This window comes from Schistocerca cancellata, chromosome 8 (assembly GCF_023864275.1).
Source record: "Schistocerca cancellata isolate TAMUIC-IGC-003103 chromosome 8, iqSchCanc2.1, whole genome shotgun sequence".
Classification (NCBI taxonomy): Eukaryota; Metazoa; Arthropoda; class Insecta; order Orthoptera; family Acrididae; genus Schistocerca; species Schistocerca cancellata.
Genome location: NC_064633.1, coordinates 96,796,828 through 96,818,613, shown reverse-complemented (window position 1 = coordinate 96,818,613; position 21,786 = coordinate 96,796,828). Strand labels below are relative to the sequence as shown.

At 43.4% G+C, this 21,786-nt stretch overlaps 1 protein-coding gene across 1 annotated transcript in view; it reads left to right on the top strand.

The window, feature by feature from the left end:
- Positions 1 to 21,786, top strand: part of LOC126094504 (myogenesis-regulating glycosidase-like) — a 92,207-nt gene that overhangs the window by 4,873 nt on the left and 65,548 nt on the right. The window contains exon 2 of the mRNA XM_049908917.1: positions 1,546 to 1,674. Coding sequence (XP_049764874.1) covers positions 1,546 to 1,674 — 129 coding nt within the window. The remainder of the gene's footprint in view (positions 1 to 1,545; positions 1,675 to 21,786) is intronic.

Below are 21,786 nucleotides of genomic sequence, written 5' to 3'. Positions count from 1 at the left end.
TCTCATCAGCTGACTCAGAAGACCTGGTCACGGTTTTCCAGTCGTCTGGGGTCCAAACGACACGTTCACGAACCCAGGAGAAGCGCTGCAGGTGATGTCGTACTGTTAGCAAAAGCACTCTCATCCGGTGCCTGCTGCTATAGCCCATTAACGCCAAATTTCGCCACATTGTCCTAACGGATACATTCATCGTACTCACCACACTGATTTCTGCAGTTATTCTACACAATGTTGCTTGTTTGCTAGCACTGACTACACGAACGCTGCTGCTCTCGGGCTTTAAGTGAAGGTAGTCGACCTTACGTTGTCCGTAGTGAGACGTAATGCCTGAATTATGGTATTGTCGGTACTCTCTTGGCACTGTGGATTTCGGAATATCGCATTCCCTAACGATTTATGAGTTGGATGTCCCATGCGTCTAGCTACAACTAGCATTCCACGTTCAAAGTCTGTTAATTCCCTTCGTGCGATCATAATCAAGTCGAAAACTTTTCACATGAATCACCTGAGTACAAATGACAGCTCCATCAATGTACCACCCTTTAATACCTTGTGTAATCAATACTACTGACACTAACGCAAGAATTTCGTCACCTCGGTGTACATCTTCTCGAACGGTACAACAGAAAACTTTTCTAAACCAGATTCTGACAGCAATCCGACTGACGCTTTTCAGAATAACTGTAACGTGGGTTGCCTTAATCTACATTCTGCAACACTTTTACGTAGCCGCTTGAACTGTCGGCACCAATCATTCGTCTTACGCACTGTACGATCACTATAGTAGGAGATACGTTGAGTAAGTATAGCTGCATATTTTAACCCTGAACGTTTTCGATCAGCTGCACACGACGGCTGTTTCGATCATCCATTATTACGAATGCAGAGTAAAATGCTTAGGTCACGATTGAAGCAAGCAGCAGATCAGCAGAAAGACTATACGTCGATAAAAGACTTCCACTCTCTAATTATTGTGCGATGCTGATGATTGACACAGTGAACTTCTATTGCACTGACACTAGTAGCAAATTAATGAAATTAGGAACGTGATGTTGTGATGGAATTCCTGTTGAATTGGACGTGGAGTTTCTAAGCATTACCGCATTGTATTTTTGCAGTAATCCATAAAATAAGGTAATAAATTTTGTTTTAATTTTGTTTCTTTTGGAGAAATCTTTGCTGCTCTAGCCTTAGCGTATAGGATGGCGGATTTATTACTTCAGTACACATCAGTTCGAAAATCATCGTCACATTCGTAGGAAACCTGCTTATGTGTAATTCTGGCCTAAATGGTTACCAATTACAATACATAAATAGTTTTGTAAACGCAACCTATTATACAAATATAGGCAATAGGTCTAAAGGTACAGTGGGGAGAATAGTAGAAATTAAAAATTTATTATAGTGAGTAACCTCATCTTTACGTATTCAAATATTTTGATTAGTATTTCTATATTAACAGTATGTTGTGGTTCGTAACTGATAAGCACTTATACTGAACAAGACTACATGAAAATCAGCATTTCCAGCACGTCTGTGTTGCAGCTACGTGGGCGACGGCATTGCCGCTGGTGGTGGTTCTGGTGATTGGGACGCTGGTGTCAACAGCAGCGGCTGACCTCGAGGCGCGCTATGACGAGATCAGTGGACGCCTCCTCATCTCCTCTGACAAGTGTGAGTGTGTAGCCACCTGCCGCGCTAATTCCGTACTGATGGTAGTCATCAACGTTTCCATGTCATCAAAAATGTTTTTATGTTGTTACTGAGTTCCCGGCGATGCTCTTGTGTAAATCTGTTCCATTTCTATTAGTCTTTCCTCTCTCTATACATCTCCTCCCCCACCCGTCTTACCATCTCCTTCTCCCGCCTCTCTGCATACACCGCCAACACGCCGTACTCTCTACATCCTCCTGCTCATCTCTCTCTGTCCATCTGCTACTCCCACCTCTCTCTGTCGTTTTGCTCCTCTCATCTCTTTCCACATGCTCCTTCCTCCTCTGTCCATCTCCTCCTCCCCACTCTGAATCCCTGTAGGATCGTTTTCTGAGCTCAAATTCACCCCCCCTCCCCCCCCCCCCCCCTCTTACGAACTATGGTCCTTGACGGGGTGCAGCGGCTTGCATGCCTCAAAGATACGTGCAACGACAACGGAGTGGTATCCGTAGAAAACCAAGACAAACGCGTGGTTCCTGCAGGGGCTACAGTCTGGATGATTGGCTGATCTGGCCTTGTAAGATCAGTCAACATCGTCTCGCTGTGCTGGTACTGCGAACGGCTGGAAGCACAGGGAAACTGCAGCCGTATTTTTTCGCATGGGCATGCAGCTCTACTGTATAGTTAAATAATGATGGCACCCTCTAGGTAAAATAATCCAGAAGTAAAATAGTCACGGATACGGGTCTCCAGGCGGGCAATACTTAGGAGGATGTCTTCATCGGAAGAAACAAAACTGGCCTTCTACAGGTAGAATGTGGAATATCATATCCATTAATCGGACACGCAGGTTAGAAAATTCAAACAGGGAAATGGATAAGTTGAAGTTAAAATATAGTGAAGTTCAGTGGCAATAGGAACAGGACTTCTCATCAGCTGAGTGCAGGGGTAATGCAGGAGTAGATTTAATGAATAAGAAAACAGGAATGCGGGTAAGTTACTATGAGCAGTGAATGTATTACCGTAGACAAGATAAACACGAAGCCCATACTGACCACCTTGCTTCGCAAATGATGAAGAGATTGAACAAATATATGGTGATACAGAAGGAATAATTCTGGTAGTCAAAGGAGACGAAAATGTAATTGAGACGGGGGACAGGAATTCGATAGTAGGAAAAGGAAGAGAAGGAAGAATAATAAGTGAATATGGACTGGCCGAAAGGAATTGAAGAGGTAGCTGCCTGATAGAATGGCAGGATTTTACGCAGAGCATAATTTAATTATCACTAAATATGGTTTAAGGATCATGAAACAAGGTTGTATAGGTGGAAGAGACCTGGAGATATCGGTAGATTTCAGATTGATTTTATAATGGTGAGATTGTGACTTCGACACCAGATTTTGAACTGTAAGACATTTCAAGGACAGATGTGGGCTCTGATTACAATTTACTGTAGATTAAATTGCAAAAAATTAGGAAATTAAGTAAACGGGACCTGGAACAGGAAAGACGATAAAATAGTAAAGGCAGCAAAGGTCCAAATTTGTAAAAATAGAAGGCCTACTAGAAAGTCTTGGATAATACAGGATATATTGAATTTAAGTGATGAAAGGATAAAATATAAGAATGCAGCAAATGAGGCAGACGAAAGGGAATACAAACGTCTAAAAATGAGACTCACAGATAGTACAAATGGCCAAGCAGGAGTGGCTGGAGAACAAATGTAATCATTTAGAGGCATGTATCACTAGTGGACAGATAGACACTGTCTCCAGGAAAATTAAAGAGGCCTTCTTGGAGAAAAGAGAAGCAAGGGTATGAATATCAATATCTCAGATGGGAAACCGGTACTACGTAAACAAGGGAAACCGGAAAGGTGGAAAGAGTATATGGAGGGGCTATATAAAGAAAATGAACTTGAATGCAATATTTTTGAAAGTTAGAGGATGCAAATGGAGATGGTAGATATTATACTTCGAGAACAATTTGACAGAGCAAAGACCTAAGTCGATAGAAGGCCCCTTGAATAGATGACATCCAGTCATAACTACTGATGACCTTGGGAGAAACAGCCATAACAAAATTATTCCACTTGGTGTGCAAGATGTATTGAACAGGAGAAATACCATCATATTTTAAGAAAAACGTAATATTTCCAATTCTTGAGAAAGCAGGTATTGACAGATATAAATATTATAGAACTATCAATTTAATAAATCATGGTTCCAAATAATAACATGAATTCTCTGTAGGAGAATAGAGAAACTGGTAGAGCCGACCTCGGGGATGATCATTTTGGATTCCAGGGAAAGCTAGGAACAAGCGAGGCAAAACTGACCATACCATTTATCTTAAAAGACAGATTAAGCGAAGGTAAACCTACGTTTCTAGCATTTGTAGACTTAGAGAAAGCTTTTGAGAATGTTGACTGGAACTCTTTGAAATTCTGAAGATAGCAGGGTTAAAATACATAGAGCGACAGGCTATTTACAACTTGTACATAAAGCAGACAGCAGTATAAGAGTGAAGGGGCGTAACAGCGAAACTGTGGTTGGGTTGGAGTGAGACAATGTTGTATCGTTTCCCCTGCTTTATTCAATCTGAGTATTGAGTAAGCAGTAAAGGAAAGTGAGAAGAAATAAAAACTTCGAGGTTTGCCGATGAGATTGTAATTCTGTGAAAGACAGCAAAGGACTTGGAAGAGTAGTTGAACTGAAAGGACAGTGTCTCGAAAGGAATGTAGGAGATGAACTTCAATAGAAGCAAAATAAGAATAAATCTGGTGACGCTTAGGGAATCAGATTAGGAAACAAGACACTGAAAGTAGTAGGTGATCTTTACTGTTGTGGCGGCAAAATAACTGATGATGGCCGAAGTTGAGAGGATATAAAATATAGACTGTATATGGAAAAAATAGCGTTTCTGAAGAAGAGAAATTTAATAACTTGAATACACAGTATCAATATTCAACATCGAATCCAGATTTAAGTGCTAGAAAGCCTTTTTTAAGGCATTTTTCTGGAGTGTAGCCACGTATGGAAGTGAAACATGGATGATAAGCAGTTTAGGCAAGAAGAGAATAGAAGCTTTTGAAATGTGGTGCTACTGTGCAATGTTGAAGATCAGATGGTTAGCTCGTGTGACTAATGAGGAGGCAGTGATGAGAAATAGAGAGGAAAGAACTTTGCTGCATAACTTGATTAAAAGAAGCGATCGGTTGACAGGACACATTCTGAAATATGGAGGGATGGAGGTTAAAAATCGTAGAAAGGAACCAAGAGAGGTATAAAGTAAGCAAGAGTCAGAGGGATATGAAGAAACTTGCACAGGACAGAGTAGCACGGAGAGCTGCATCAAACCAGTCTTCGGATTGAAGACCACAACAATAACATCTCCTAAACTATGAGTCGTACAGTGATATAATTCTGTAAGTAGTTTCAGCGGCATATGTGCATAGTGTGTGCGGATTGTGTTGCGAATAGAGTTGGTAGCAAAGAAGTAATAAATTTAAACTTCATGCTGGAACCAGCAGTTTTTCGAGAATGTCGGAGTTTATGACGTTATTTCTTCTGAGCTATGTGTCATGCAACGATATAATTTTTCAGGTGCATTCACTGATGTATGTGAATATTGCCTGCAAAATGTTTGACGAATATAGTTAGTAGCAAAGAAGTAAACCTTCATGTCTAATGTGACTGTTTTAGTGCATTAGCAGCTTAAATTTAGTAGTCTATAAACTTTTTCCCTTTCATTATTTTGTGGGAATTGTCAACGAGAAAAAGTGTAGAGAATGTTTGGAATCATGTGTAAAGCTTGTAAGTTACCAAGTGTACCAGTCGCAAATACTGGAAGAATGAAGCTTTTGTAGTAGGCTTCTTTTTCACCCCATGCCCACCCCTTTGATAGGCAGTTGGTTCTTATCCTCACAGAGATTCTATCCAGACCGTAAATGATATGTGCACCACGTTTAGTCGTAATCGGTCCAATGGGGGAGATGTAGAGCGCACAGGTATAAATGCATATATATCAGTCACCTAACGTTACCGCTGGATGTATTTCGTAAACCACATCAAATACTGACGAATCGATTCCACAGACCGAACTTGAGGAGAGGGGCTAGTGTAATTGGTTAATACAAACCATAAAAAAATGCACGAAAGTATGTTTTTTAACACAAACCTACGTTTTTTTAAATGGAACCCCGTTAGTTTTGTTAGCACATCTGAACATATAAACAAATACATAATCAGTGCCGTTTGTTGCACTGTAAAATGTTAATTACATCCGGAGATATTGTAGCCTAAAGTTGACGCTTGAGTACCACTCCTCCGCTGTTCGATCGTGTGTATCAGAGAGCACCGAATTACGTAGGGATCCAGAGGGAACGGTGATGGACCTTAGGTACAGAAGAGACTGGAACAGCACATTACGTCCACATGCTAACACCTTTTTATTGGTCTTTTGCACTGACGCACATGTACACTACCATGAGGGATGAGGTAAACGTACACACGTGGTTTCCGTTTTCAATTACGAAGTGGAATAGAGTGTGTCCCACTGGAAACGCGTCGACGTATGTGGTATCAGCATGATGGTGCACCTGCACATTCCGCAATTAACACTAGGCTGACCCTTGACATGATGTTCGACAGGCGTTTCATAGGACGTGGAGTACGCATAAATTGGCCAGCCCGTTCTCCTGATCTTACACCTCTGGACTTCTTTCTGTGGGGTACGTTAAAGGAGAATGTGTACCGTGATGTGCCTACAACCCCAGAGAATGTGAAACAACGTATTGTGGCAGTCTGCGCCGGCATTACACCAGATGTACTGCGGCGTGTACGACATTCATTACGCCAGAGATTGCAACTGTGTGCAGCAAATGATGGCCACCACATTGAAGATCTATTGGCCTGACATGTCGGGACACACTCTATTCCACTCCGTAATTGAAAACGGGAACCACGTGTGTACGTGTACCTCACCCCTCATGGTAATGTACGTGTGCGTCAGTGAAAAAGACCAATAAAAAGGTGTTAGCATGTGGACGTAATGTGCTGTTCCAGTCTCTTCTATACCTAAGGTCCATCACCGTTCCATTTGGATCGCTACGTAATTCGGTGCTCTCCGATACACACGATCGAACAGCGGAGGAGTGGTACTCAAGCGTCAACTTTAGGTTACAATATCTCCGGATGTAATTAACGTTTTAGAATGCAACAAACGGCACTGATTACGTATTTGTTTATATGTTCAGATGTGCTAACAAAACTAACGGGGTTCCATTTAAAAAAATGTAGGTTTGTGTTAAAAAACATACTTCCGTGCATTTTTTTATGGTTTGTATTAACCAATTACACTAGCCCCTCTCCTCACGTTCGGTCTGTGGAATCGATTTGTCAGTATTTGATGTGGTTTACGAAATATATCCAGCCGTAATGTTAGGTGACTCACCCTGTGTATATATATATATAATGTGTGCAATTTCTCAGTGATTTATACAAGGCCTCTCTCCACGTAACGCAGCTGTTCTTTAACTTGTCAAATTAACGGAAATAATCTGATCAGCAAGTTGAACAAGTCATGTCCAACTTGCTGATCGAATTATTTCCGTTAATTTATCGGTCGTCTATCATCTACGATGACGAGCAGTCAGGAAGTGTAGCAGTCGCGAAAAGTTATGCTTAACAAACCGACAAGCATTTGAGATGAAGTGAGAAGAAGATTCATTCTGTGTAGTCATTCATGCATGTCGCCTCTTTGCTATGTAACTGGAAGGACCGGTATCGCCTACTTTTCATGCAATGTGAATAGCACACTGTCTGACAAAAGAAATGAAGCACGAAGGAGGAAGGAAACTTTACAGGTTGAGAGGGTATGTGTTATTATTTCGGTGATTACAATATCGAGAAACATTTGCAAAGAACATGACTGTAAGGGCCCACTTATCTGTACGATGTTACACCCACTGCGGCCCGAGTGCACGCACTGATTCGGTTGAGGAGTGTGCCATACAGCAGTTGTATCGTTTCCTGAGGTGAGCTGGCCCACACCTGTTGCAACCTCTCCGTGATATTCCGGTTAATGGCGCTGGGACAGCGTGGAGGTCCGGGATCACCACACTCACGTTCTAATGGTGCCAAATCTGGGGATCTGGCAGGTCATAAGAGTACCTAAACATCACGCAAGACATTCCACAGAGACACGTAGCATGTGTGTACGGTGATTGTTTTCTACAATACTGTCCTATGAGGTGTAACACATGAGGGCACAGAATGTCCATGCTGTATCGGTGTGCTTAAGCCTCTGTCGTAAGTCGTCCTGCTCGCTCCCCACATCATGGCGGCAGGAGTAACACTGCTATGTCTCTCCAAAACATTGGAAGAATGGGCAGTCTCCCGACGTCACCACCTTTTTCTCCGGCGATGGTTATCTGGGGTAGCGCAGAACAGAGAGATTCATGGTTGAACACAATTCGACGACGTACATCAGAATTCCACGCCTCCCGTTCACAGTGCTATCCAAACGTGTAACGGCTGCATGCACGTGGGACGGTAATTCGATAGTCCGACCAATTGTGCAGGACGACACATAATGTTGCACAGAGTCCATCACGGATGGCAGGTGCAGATGTGAGGGTTATCCTCCCTTGAATGGTGGTCAGATGTGGTCGACCGAAGAGCATGCCTACCCTCCCCTTTCTATGTAGTTCACCATCAGGCCACTGTCACGTCTGAATGCTCCACAAATCTGGATACTGCGTTATTTGAACGGCCGTCCAAATGGAAGCCCCCCCACTGAGGACCCTTTCAAAGTCTGTCAGGTGCTGATAACCCTAACTCACGTCTCCGTATCGTTCATAGTGATCACTCAACATCTGACGCTATTAACGCTCCTTATATACGATGACAGTTGGCGTTCTACCTGTCACAGAGAACGGCAACTGTCGTCATTTACATACCTGCCTCTCTTGTGTACGTGTACGAAGTTACATTGACTTCCGATCATAGCTTCGTGTGCTTCGCTTTTTGTCAGGCAATGTATATCTATGCATATTCATATTATAAAAGTCTCCCGCTGCATTTTCCTGTATTTATATGACGGCTAATATCCGGAACAATGGACGGTTTTTGATTCCGTTCTCACTAATACGAGTACACAGACACATTCGCGAGGAAAGTTTGTGTATATAAATATGTAGTCAAGTCGTAGGTAATGAATAACACATGTGCTAAGCCGGGGAGAATCCCTAGTAAAATATGAATCGGTTGAAAGTTTCCGTATACCATGGAGGAAGGCTCTAATTTAACACAGTTAAATACAATAATAGGCGACACAGAAAGTGTGCTAAGCTCTCTTCACACCAGAATCTCTGTTGATACGTGAAAAATAAGTTTTTGTGTTGTGTTGCATATACGTTATCCTGAAACGACGCTGGTCACTGTTCTATATGTACGGTTCAAGCTCTTCTGTCCAATGGCCCAGACTGTAAAAAAAAGCTATGAAGAGGACATAAGAATATCGTCACAGGCATCACATGAACTGCGTAAACAGGAGGCAATAGTAATATTTTCTTTCTCGTCCTACATAATTTTGAAAAGACGACCGAGCTGCACATTTCATTTGCTGCATTTGTTACCGAGAATACAGTTGTATCATTCCCACGCACACCGCTTAACATTAATGCACATGAAAATACTATCTCGAATTTGAAATTTTCCCTGCTGCAAATATCTTTCTTTCATTAATTCTGTTAGGTGGCAGAAACTTTACAGCTGTAAAAGAAATGAAGTATGTAGCTCATTATCCGCCAGTTTCCTTCTTACGGACTGATATCGCACTGTTCGAGAACCGGAGGCCTAATCTCAGATAAAGTGTAGCTCGACCTGAGATTGTTTACCAAGATTCTCTGAAGAACTTCATCAGTTGCATCATACTTAAAAATGGTTGCAGAACCTTGACACTTGCATTTACAGGAAATTTTTTCCGTGAACAATTTATTCACTCATTCTTCATGTTTTTGATGAACTAGTTCTCAGTGTTCGGGTAATATACGAGTCTGTCATTTCTGTGTAAGAATTACGTATGATTCTAACAACTCTGCGAGGGTAGAGGTAATGAGTGCTGTACTATTCTTGTTTTACTATTTCTTCGTGATTTCAGCTGCGATTCGAGCCTTTTTGGTGGTTGGGAACATTTTCACGACGTTCGTCTTCCGTTACCGTGTTTTCTTGATGATATAGAGGGGGACCAGCTTTATGCTAGGGTCCAGTAACTTTTCTGAATGTGAGCCACCACCTATTGATCTGCTTGTGGTCAAGGTTTTTGTCCATCCCAGAGCATTTTTCATCTCGTTATTCTCTTAGACGTAGCTTACCTAAGTTGTTGAGATGGCCCTCCATTCCGTTATGAATTCGCGACGGTGGTTACTTTTAAGCGGTTGCAAATTCATCTTTTTCGTGTTTAATATTCTATGCTGAATCCATTCTACATGAGGTTTGGTTGTTTTTACTGCAGCGTTTTCGGATGCCGCTGTTGATATTGCTTATACAATTTTTTTATCGTATTTTTCTACTTTTTCCACGTTTGCTATTTCTTGGGCTTGCTGAATATTTTTAGATATTGCCCGTTGGTCAATTTGGTAGTTCTTTACATTTAAGTTTTCTTTGACTAAAAATATTGCTTTTTTGTTTCCTTCGATTTTCGGAGATGCCGGTACATGTGTACCTATTGTTAGGAGCAGGTGGTCGTTACCGATGCTGACTCCCTTCCATGATATGTTGAGATAAGTATAAAATGAGATTGAACATACGTATGATCAGCTGTAGACGTTCCTACATGATTAATGAAGGATGGTGCCTTAGTTTGTGTTGTCTTCCAGTACTGTTTCTAGGGCAATTCCGCTCTTATTACTTCTGGAATCTCAAAATTTTTCAGGTCTTGCGCTTATGTTGTCCATAATTACAAATTCTGCCAGGAGTGTGACGTATTGCAGGAGCTCTATTAGTAATTGCTCCTGTTTTGGTACATACATCTTTATTAGCTGCAATTTTTTGTCGGAATGGGTTTGTAACTTAAGGTTGATCCCCTGGATGTCCGAGTGTTACGCTGCTAAGTTTATTCTAATGGTAAGTATTATTCTGCTGTGAAATACTATCACTCCGCTTTTGGGTAAGTCATGATATACTGGCGCTGTGTCCACTTCATAGCTGACGTAAACGTGTAGGATCAGTCTAAGGCTGTTAGCCCTTGTTCTAGGACTCCTAGTGTGGCTAATTTTTCATTGATGGTTAGTTGTCCTAATACCAGTAGCCTTGCCCTGAAGTCGCTGGTACTGACAAAGTCAGCAGTGATATTTTTCTGAAGTCCCTCTTCCATGGCTGTTCTATGGTTCGTTAGGACTGCTCCATTTATTTTCCTGTAGTTTTCGTCTTTTTTGATGATGTTTCCTTAGCGACTCTGTCTATGCGGTACCTGCATTTGAAGTTGGACAGTGATGTTTCGACTTCTTGAGTCGTCAGCTTCTCGTCTGCTATAGCTCGATTAGTGGTCGGCTTTTCTTGTGAGATGGTTGTGGTGGAGTACATTTTGGTGTCTGCTCTATCTCTTCAGATTTTTTTTTAATATAAATTTCAATGTGGACTGTATGTGGAGGTGTGGCTTATTGCCAGTTAGCACAAGGTCTAATTGTTTTGCAAATGTTTTTTAGATTATTCTTTGATAGTTCAGAATTCGTTTTTCTTTCCGGCAGTATATTGACAGGGGCGGTTGTGACTGTCCCAATTAGATCGTAGGTTACGAGGAAATTCGAAATTTGTGGTAAGTTCCTCTGGGACCAAACTGTTGTCATCGGTCCCTAGGCTTACACACTACTTAATCTAACTTAAACTAACTTACACTAAGGACAACACACACACACACCTATGCCCAAGGGGTGTATATTTTGTCTTTTAGTATACTGGCAGTCTGGTTATCAATACAATTTTATGTTTATGTAGGATTTAGGTTCGTTGGAACGGATGGTCTTTCGAGCACCTCGCAAGCATGTACTCGCTCCTGCAGTTCGCGCATTTACTGTTATCTTCGCTTGTGTCACATTCGACGTTAAAAATATCACCTGTGCATCTTGAGCATTTCTGTGCACTGTATGTGCCTCTGTCCCGGTGAGCACTCGGATACTTGGGGCGTACACGGATATAATTCTTGATCGAATTCAGAAAGCTCGGTCACATTTATATCTTTCTCTCGTGAGTTCCTCTTCTATTTCTGTGGTGGAAGTGTAAAAATCGACCTTTTACTTCGACGCAAATGACTGCGCCTACGTTTATTTGAGATGCGAAATTCAATCAGGTTTCAGCTCGTCTAAGGTCGATATCGCGCTGGAAATGCGTTGACTATTTGTTTGATGCATGGGTGTGCGCGGTGCAGTTTCTATGTACAGTTCTTTCGTATGCGGATATGTACGGTGCCACATTTAATGACTTACATGCAAAGGAAGATCTGTGTGTTTCTTCCTTGGTTATGTTGTATACTGTCATAACGGTTAGCCTCGATAGGTTGGCCTGTAAAATATTTGAAACTTCTTAAACATCTGAGCCCCATCACAAACAACTAGGCTAAATGTATAAACTGTCCAGTTATTTTGTTTGCGAGATTCATTCTCAATAATTTTTTTCTTAAGAGAAGGCAGTCTTTGGACGATATTTTCATTCTTGCCGTGCTCGTGTGATACTTTTTTTTTGTTCCCTTTTGCTGTCAATAATTTTTATGTCTAAGGTAAATGGAAACAATCCTCTCCTAGACCTTGGCGTGTGAAAACTGTGGTGAGTGATGCTGCCGCCTTTGCATACGCTGATTTTGTGAAGACGGCGTGGTGTATTTCTTCCTTTTTTTGTGAATATACATTAAGGGGAGGTTTACTATCTTTGGCCCGAAAAAAGCATGTTCTTCGAGAATTTTTTTCTCGGGATGTGTTATAGATATCAATGTCAAATTTGGTCAAAATTTTTATAGAGATTTCCTCTACAAACTGGAATTTTTTCAGCCGGAAATGTACAAGAGCAAAGGCGGAAGTGCCGTCGGAACGAAACAAAAATTCGATGTACACCTCCACGCGTGGTATGTCACAGGTCAGCCGGCTCGTCTGAAAGCAAAGTTGAGTTGACGTTAGCGAAGTATATAAGATTCTTTAGGAGTTGTACCTCGCTAAAGTTATTTTGACCATAGGGAACAAAATGGCGGCCATTTGAAAAAAAACAGGGTTTCTTTCATCGGTTTTTCGACTTCGTCGGCCAAGTAAAAATACACTCCTGGAAATTGAAATAAGAACACCGTGAATTCATTGTCCCAGGAAGGGGAAACTTTATTGACACATTCCTGGGGTCAGATACATCACATGATCACACTGACAGAACCACAGGCACATAGACACAGGCAACAGAGCATGCACAATGTCGGCACTAGTACAGTGTATATCCACCTTTCGCAGCAATGCAGGCTGCTATTCTCCCATGGAGACGATCGTAGAGATGCTGGATGTAGTCCTGTGGAACGGCTTGCCATGCCATTTCCACCTGGCGCCTCAGTTGGACCAGCGTTCGTGCTGGACGTGCAGACCGCGTGAGACGACGCTTCATCCAGTCCCAAACATGCTCAATGGGGGACAGATCCGGAGATCTTGCTGGCCAGGGTAGTTGACTTACACCTTCTAGAGCACGTTGGGTGGCACGGGATACATGCGGACGTGCATTGTCCTGTTGGAACAGCAAGTTCCCTTGCCAGTCTAGGAATGGTAGAACGATGGGTTCGATGACGGTTTGGATGTACCGTGCACTATTCAGTGTCCCCTCGACGATCACCAGTGGTGTACGGCCAGTGTAGGAGATCGCTCCCCACACCATGATGCCGGGTGTTGGCCCTGTGTGCCTCGGTCGTATGCAGTCCTGATTGTGGCGCTCACCTGCACGGCGCCAAACACGCATACGACCATCATTGGCACCAAGGCAGAAGCGACTCTCATCGCTGAAGACGACACGTCTCCATTCGTCCCTCCATTCACGCCTGTCGCGACACCACTGGAGGCGGGCTGCACGATGTTGGGTCGTGAGCGGAAGACGGCCTAACGGTGTGCGGAACCGTAGCCCAGCTTCATGGAGACGGTTGCGAATGGTCCTCGCCGATACCCCAGGAGCAACAGTGTCTCTAATTTGGTGGGAAGTGGCGGTGCGGTCCCCTACGGCACTGCGTAGGATCCTACGGTCTTGGCGTGCATCCGTGCGTCGCTGCGGTCCGGTCCCAGGTCGACGGGCACGTGCACCTTCCGCCGACCACTGGCGACAACATCGATGTACTGTGGAGACCTCACGCCCCACATGTTGAGCAATTCGGCGGTACGTCCACCCGGCCTCCCGCATGCCCACTATACGCCCTCGCTCAAAGTCCGTCAACTGCACATACGGTTCACGTCCACGCTGTCGCGGCATGCTACCAGTGTTAAAGACTGCGATGGAGCTCCGTATGCCACGGCAAACTGGCTGACACTGACGGCGGCGGTGCACAAATGCTGCGCAGCTAGCGCCATTCGACGGCCAACACCGCGGTTCCTGGTGTGTCCGCTGTGCCGTGCGTGTGATCATTGCTTGTACAGCCCTCTCGCAGTGTCCGGAGCAAGTATGGTGGGTCTGACACACCGGTGTCAATGTGTTCTTTTTTCCATTTCCGGGAGAGTATTTATAGTTGATGGATCTGAATAAAAGTGGTGCAACTGCTAGACAATTTAGTTAGCTTCATCGGAAACAAAGAATCATGCCAATCGGTCAGTAGATTTGAAGTTACCATACCGCGCGTTTGAAGTTTTGACTACATGTAAATCCAATATTATGCAACTTACGTTCAATCTACTATTCCGGGTCCATAAACTAGTCCTTCCTCATCCTCATAGAGGGCGTTCTGCACGATCTGGGCCATCCTGCACTGCTCCAGAGCCGCTCGTACAGCCGGTAACAAGCGGTTTTCGGCCACTTGAATCCGGTGGTAGTCCGAATGCTTGGAGAACTGCGTCGAATAGAGTCCCAGGTTGACGTCCATCGTCGTCATGGTCTTCAGAATTGCTGACCACCCTTCGTTGAAGCTGCTCACTGTCAGCAAAGTCTCAATCTCCACAGTCTTCGCACCAGAATGCAAATACTTGGGGGCTAACTTTCAAACACAGGCGTTCTAACTTTCATTTGAATTTTGTGTGTCTCCTCCCAAGCACCGGTACAATAACGCGTCCTCTGCAAGAAAAAACCTGGTGCGAGAAAAAGGCCGATTTCAGGCAGGTGCATTTTTTTGTTCAGCCACGAATAACAAACATTTCGGTTCCGTATTCGGAAAAACCGTTTCAGGGGTAGATTCTAAACACTTTTATGGATCCAAAAATGCAATTAAAAATCTATTTTTTGAACCAAAAGATAGTAAACCTCGCCTTAAAGTAACTACCGACTCCTTTCAGCAATAAATTGGCTTGCGTCCAGCAGAATTTCTTGAAGAAAAATAAATTTCGAGCAGCATATGGAAGGATATCCAGGCGGCACTAATGTTTCAATTTGCTCACAATCATCGATTTTCGGTCATATTTGTTCTCTGTGCCCGAAGTACGCGAAACTCAAGGACGAAATGGTCGTTTTGGTGGACCAGGTCGTATGATGTAGGAAGGCATGATGTTGCACGACCGTGCTGACCACCAAATCTTTGTACAAGTACACTCGCCGGTTACTGTGACACTGTACTCTCACGTGAGTCTTTTCAGGGATGAATTTGGCCTTGACTACATTTTTATGGGTGAGAATACGAGACATCATTGAACAGCGCAAGTGGAGGATCTTTTGGAACGAGAGGATATTCAGGGAATTGATGGCCTGCCTGTTCCTCCGCCTAAGTTCATCGAGCGCGTGTGGGAAGTGTTAGCGACACGTACTGTAGCACGTCTAGTGTCACGAACGACTATACAGCAGTTGTCAGCCTCGCTCCTGAAGGAATGGAACACCCTGCCACAAGAACTTCTTAGCAACCTTGTGGCCTGCATGTGAGTGCGTCGCAAAGGATGCATTGCCGACCGTGGTGACCACACATCCCATTAATAACCATGTTTCGCGTTTTGTAATATCCAGGAAACCAACATGAACTGCGGTGACGTCAGTGTAATTACTGCCTATGGATAAAAGTGTCATTTCTGTTCGTCTGGTTGCGTATTTCTTTCAGTTACATTCTGTTCTATAGTGTAGCCGTTCTTTCTATGTATGGTCCAAGTTGAATATGCGTTTCGCAGGGCAGAGCGGATCAGGTTATGGTTGTGGAAAGCGGCCAAGGTCAGTTACTGTTTGTTGTACAAAACACACAAACTTCTATTCCTAAAGACACTTAATCACACATGCCCTTAAAAGGATTCAAAAACAATACGGCATATGCCCCGAACACAAGTTATTAAAATTGCTTTAAGGAATACACACGGCTGAAGGCCTTAGTTAAAAAAAAGAAAAAAATTTACATATATACTCGGCTGAAGAACTGAAGGTTTACGGTCTGAAAAAGAAAGATTTAAAATAGTCGGCCGAAAGCCTTATTTTAAAATTAAAACAAAATAAACTAACAAACGGCTGAGGGTCTCGCACAGTACTTGAGACAAATGAGAATCTAAAAACAACGGAACAGTGGTGCTCAGAAGTCTTCCAAGGGTCGGCCTGAGGAGATAACATAAGCTTAGGTGAGACAGGCGGCCAAGAATAAGATTAAGTAATCAGATGGTAACCCGACCCAAGGACGGCTGAAGGACCGAGCAACAACTTAATCAGTTCCCTTCCGTCGACCAACGGCACCACAACGGAAAATATCAGCCGAGGACCAAGATACCAGCAGCACTACGTCTTCAAAATTGGCGTCTAAAAACAGCCAAGGCACAATAATCACTCAAAAATATGAACAACACGCCGTGCCGGGCTCTGTCCCAACCGACCGACTGACAACTCCAGTCCGCGGGCAGTGTTAACATAACTGCTCAGACAAAATCACACAAGCTACACACAGTTGCCCGAAAACACTTCCACAAGAACTCGAACACTTCTAAAACCTATCACTGTGGAAGAACAAGGAGAAATCACAAGTCGACACACACAGAGTTTCCATAAGCGGTCGGCGACCGAATACACGTCGTCCGATGAGATGACCGACCGAACGACCTACCAAGGTCGTCCCCGTTCAAGTAATGTGTGTCGGCAACGGTCGGGCGAGTCTTGGCTGTCCGGAGCTCACTGCAGCTTCTAACAACCCTACCACAACAAAGCTCAAAATTAATTATGATTGTAGTGTTACTCACGCTACTAAATATTGCATTTTCGGGCAACAACAAAGTTATATTATGTGGCAGGTGTCATAAGAGCACAGTTAATAAAGTCATTTCTTGAAATAATGGATAAACTAGGCATTCATCTTTTCGTGTTTCCCACGCTGGTCTCGTTGTGAACTCGTGGCTCAATCGTCGAAAATCTAGGTAGTGATGATTCCAAACTCGGATGCGAAGTGGCCTAGGTGCTATACTGCGATATTCAAAACTTTTACAGATGTGTTTCGTAAACCATTTTTGAAGATTAAACTTTTGCAAGTTAGGACAATGGTGATGTAAAAAAGTAATCAGCACTCCGAATTTAAGTTACACTTCTTTTTTATTACATTTGTTGCAATATCACGTAACTCGTTCCAAAACATCACTTCACAATATAAAACATACTCGAAAATATCTCCCTCACTGTTAAAGTTCACATTTCCTACACTGACTACAATTTGCGTCTTCTTAACATGACGACCAAAGCTTGACTCTCTAATAACCGCTTACGCGCCCAAAAATTCAGAGTTACAAGTACGTCAAAGATCATAATGACAAAAGAAAGAATACATATAAAAATATCATTGCAATATATACATATCGATGTATCGAAGTACCTCTACATTAATGAAATCAAATCTGAATGATGTCACAGAAATATGTTAACTATTTTACAGAAACACAGTAGAATATTGCTGGTATCGAGAGGTTGAGGTGAGGTGCCGTAATGGTTACGTAATTCAAGTACCATTACAAGCTCCAACCCGACTCAACTCGATGTCCGTTCGGAACTCGGAGACACGGCGACCCCGGCACACTGGCTCGGACCCAAACATGCAGAGGTAACTCTTGCCCATTGGCCACCTGACATCTCTGCACAAGGAAGGAACCGACCCACGTCGGGCAAGATGACCAACTGACGAGGCCCAGAAACGCTCAAAAGACCAAATACACGTCGCCCGATGAGACGACCGACGGAACGACCGACCAACGGTCGTTCACGCCCAAGTTCCCTTCCGTCAGACAGTACATGTGTGTCGCCAACGGTCGGCGAGGTCTGGCTGTCCGGACTTCAATGGCGCCGCGTCCCGACTCAACCGCCGACACACGACGACCCGGAATACTAGCGGTCGCTTCAAAGATAATAAAGACAGTGCTCTTATCGATACGCGCTGCTGCTGCCACTCACGAGCAGGCAAGCCAGCAACTTAGTGACGCCAGTAAACCGAATAAGAGACGAGGCGACAGTTCCGTAAAGAGAAGCTGTCAAGCAAGAAACGGCATGAACATGAGCCGCGCACGACTCACAAGTTTCATCGAGCTATGTTACTTGGCAGTGTCACATCATGAGAAAACCACTTTCGTCCTTACGTTTTGTCCACTAGTGTGCGATTGTAGAAGCGCGATATTTTATTGCAGAGAAAAGAAAGCAATGAAAAGTGTTATTCTGTCTCAAAAAATGTGGTTTAGTATGGATTCATTACGCATCGTGATTCAGCAGAAGCCACGTTCTTCCGTCATTTAAAATTTGCACATGAACTCCTTTATGCTAATAAGTCTACAGAATCTGAGCAGCTTTAATCACTTTGAATTACACGTTCATTACGCCACATTTATACGCCTTTTTCACTATCTGTTAATCCTTTAGTCGTTCAACTCATGTTCGTCTGACTTTACACAGACATTAATCTCTCTGAACACAGCATCCATATAACAAAAAATGGTTCAAATGGCTCTGAGCACTATGGGACCTAACATCTGAGGTCATCAGTCCCCTAGAACGTAGAACTACTTAAACCTAACTAACCTAATGACATCACACACATCCACGCCCGAGGCAGGATTCGAACCTGCGACCGTAGCAGTCGCGCGGTTCCGGACTGAAGCGCCTAGAACCTCTCGGCCACCGCGGCCAGCTCCATACAACAGAAAATACACATGTGCGGTACCTACATACGTAGAAAGTTTCATATTTCGCGTAATATAGGTAATATTAATTAAAGAGAAAGACAAAGTATATAAATTAGCACTACACAAAAATTTTCCTCTCAAAATGTATTGAAATCAACTCGAGGATGTGTGGTGGAGGTCACGTAGAGTGATTATAAAGACTTACTCCATCCTACGAATACGTAATGTAGGGCCTGGGTATGCTCTCCTGACCACTCTCACTTGCGATACGAAGCGTTATCTTGCATGGAAATATCGTCTGTCAGGCTAGATTTTTATCTGTTATTTGATCACTACTCTCGAGACCAAAATATGGTCGCGGCCAAAGTGTACTCGTTTAACAATAGGTAGAGGTTCCGCTCTACTGTGTGTGCCAGAGACGTCACACTAGAAGTAACACTTTGCAGGAATACACGATGATAGTAACACGTCGTCATTTAGCGGATTTCCGTGTTCGCTGCTACCATACAGACGGAACAATTTAAACCACGCATCTCTGTAATCTTGTCATGACACAGTGTGGGGACGTCATTGCTTTACACTCACGTAAGTTGGACACTGCTTGGACACTGCCTGATTGCTGTTCAACCCTCAGCCAATCTTGTGGCCAACCTGGACAGCACACGTAATGGTGGTTCTGCTGTTAGATTACGGTGTACTTTGAAGAATTAAGTGCCACCCGCCATGGCAGTACTTAAATACGTCACGCCAATTGGTACAGCGATTAATGTTGTATTGTAGCCTGTCAATACCATGCAGCGGGCAGTCGTTCCGGGTACAGAGGTTGCGCCGCGCGGGGTAGCCGTGCGGTCTGGTGCGCAATGCCCCGGTTCGCGCGGCTCCCCCGTCAGAGGTTTGAGTCCCCCCTTGGGCATGGGTATGTGTGGGTTGTAATTAGTGCTAGTTAGTTTAAGTTAGATTAAGTAGTGTGTAAGCCTAGGGACCAATGACCTCAGCAGTTTGGTCCCATAGAACTTACAACAAATTTCCAAATTTCCTACAAAGGTTGCCTCTTAGAGTTTGACAGAGGGAGCGGCAGCGACCAGGGCCGCCCACTGCACGAGCGCCACGCTGCCTAATCACGTGTTTAATAGGCCGCCCGACAACAGATTTTCCCAGCTGAGTAGCTCCAGTCTAGCAGCAATCGAGTATCGTCGTAGTTGCAGTTGCAACTTACCCTATTAGTACAGTGCAACAGAACTGACCTCAAGACTTGATTTATCTTTAACCCTGTGGACTGCAAGCCAGACGTACAATGATCAGCCAGATCATTACAACCACCGACTTATTATCGGTATAAACCCGTCTTGGAGATAGCGGCGTCACCTGGCGAGGAATGACTTGCAACCTCCCCCTCACTTATCGACCTTATTGACAGTGAAAAATTAAACCGCGTGTACCTAATGGAAATTTGGGAAAAAGCAATCGTCACCAAAGTTAATCTGTCGGTAAAGAGGGAGGAAAGGGTTACATCTAAATGAAAGGAAAAATGCAAATGAAACTGGTGGAAATTAATTTTGAAAAGACGTAAAGTTAATAATGAAAGTAAATGTGCGGCCGTTACATTAACAATCAACTAGCGGTAATTAGATATTTGAGATTTGGGGGAAATTACGGTCGCCAGTCCTAAGGACAATCACTACAGTAACTGAAAAAGAAAGGTTATTACACATATAATTAGCACTAGAAGCGTGGCAACTGAAGGTTGACACGTGTAGTGTGAAAACTGAAAGTTTGTCAGAAGTAATAAATTTCGCTACACCCTGACTTAATTTAGCAAAAGAATTAAAAAACCGGAAAATCGAAAGTTAAATTAGGGACTGAAGTTAATAGTGAGCTTTCTTTCTGAAGCACATCGAAATTCAGTAAAATACGGTTAGTCTTGGACTACCTCAACAATCATTTCAAAAGCTACTTGAATCTACGCAATTTAGAAATAAGAGATTTAACTTTGAACTTGAATTAAATGATTCTGAACAATTAACAATAGTAAAATTTAGTACGTACCAAGCTGAGCTGCAGTCACAGGTATGCTAAAATACGGTAACAAAACTCGCACTCTTAATTCGTGCTTGTGTAATCTAAATATTGTAGCCAGCTATGAAAACTTTAACTGAAGTTTTAAATTAAAGCAGTGAAATGCTATATTATTATTTTAATGCTGGCGTTTGAATTTCAACGACACTCGGGTTCATTCCGGAAAAGGAAGGGACCCTGCTTGGTAATGCAATTGGGACAATGAGCAACAAATGTTCATGCTAAGTTGCTGTAATTATAGTTACGAAAATGGTACAGTTTGAAAAGTTGAGGTCTGCCATACAGTTCTAAAACTTTACGTGCTCCCAGTCTTCCTTGTTGGTTGATTGAAGGTTTGAAGCCGTCGATCGAGGAGGTGGCGACAGTCACTCATTGTCGGCCGTCGCTGTTGCAGAAGCTGGATGTTGGCGCGCCTTCTTCTCGACACGGTCACCAGACGAAACGGGCTCTTGATGTGCGCTAGCTAATGTTTCCCGTCCGCGACACCATGTCAGAAACTATCATCGCAAGTCGAGCGCAATTACATGCTGCCAAACCCCGAAAGCGCGGCAACTCGCGGGAGCGTCACACAACACACCTGCTCCACTGCACTACCCCAGCCAGACTCTTCTCTGCCCGCGCTCCACGCGGCAGAGCTAACACTACCAAAGATCCTACACACTTTGATTCTTCACACGACCTATCGATGTAATCGTTCGATAGCAGTTTTCCCTAGGCAAGACCCAGCGTAAAAATACAAATAATATTTACGAAACAAACCAATTATACATCGACATAAATGCATA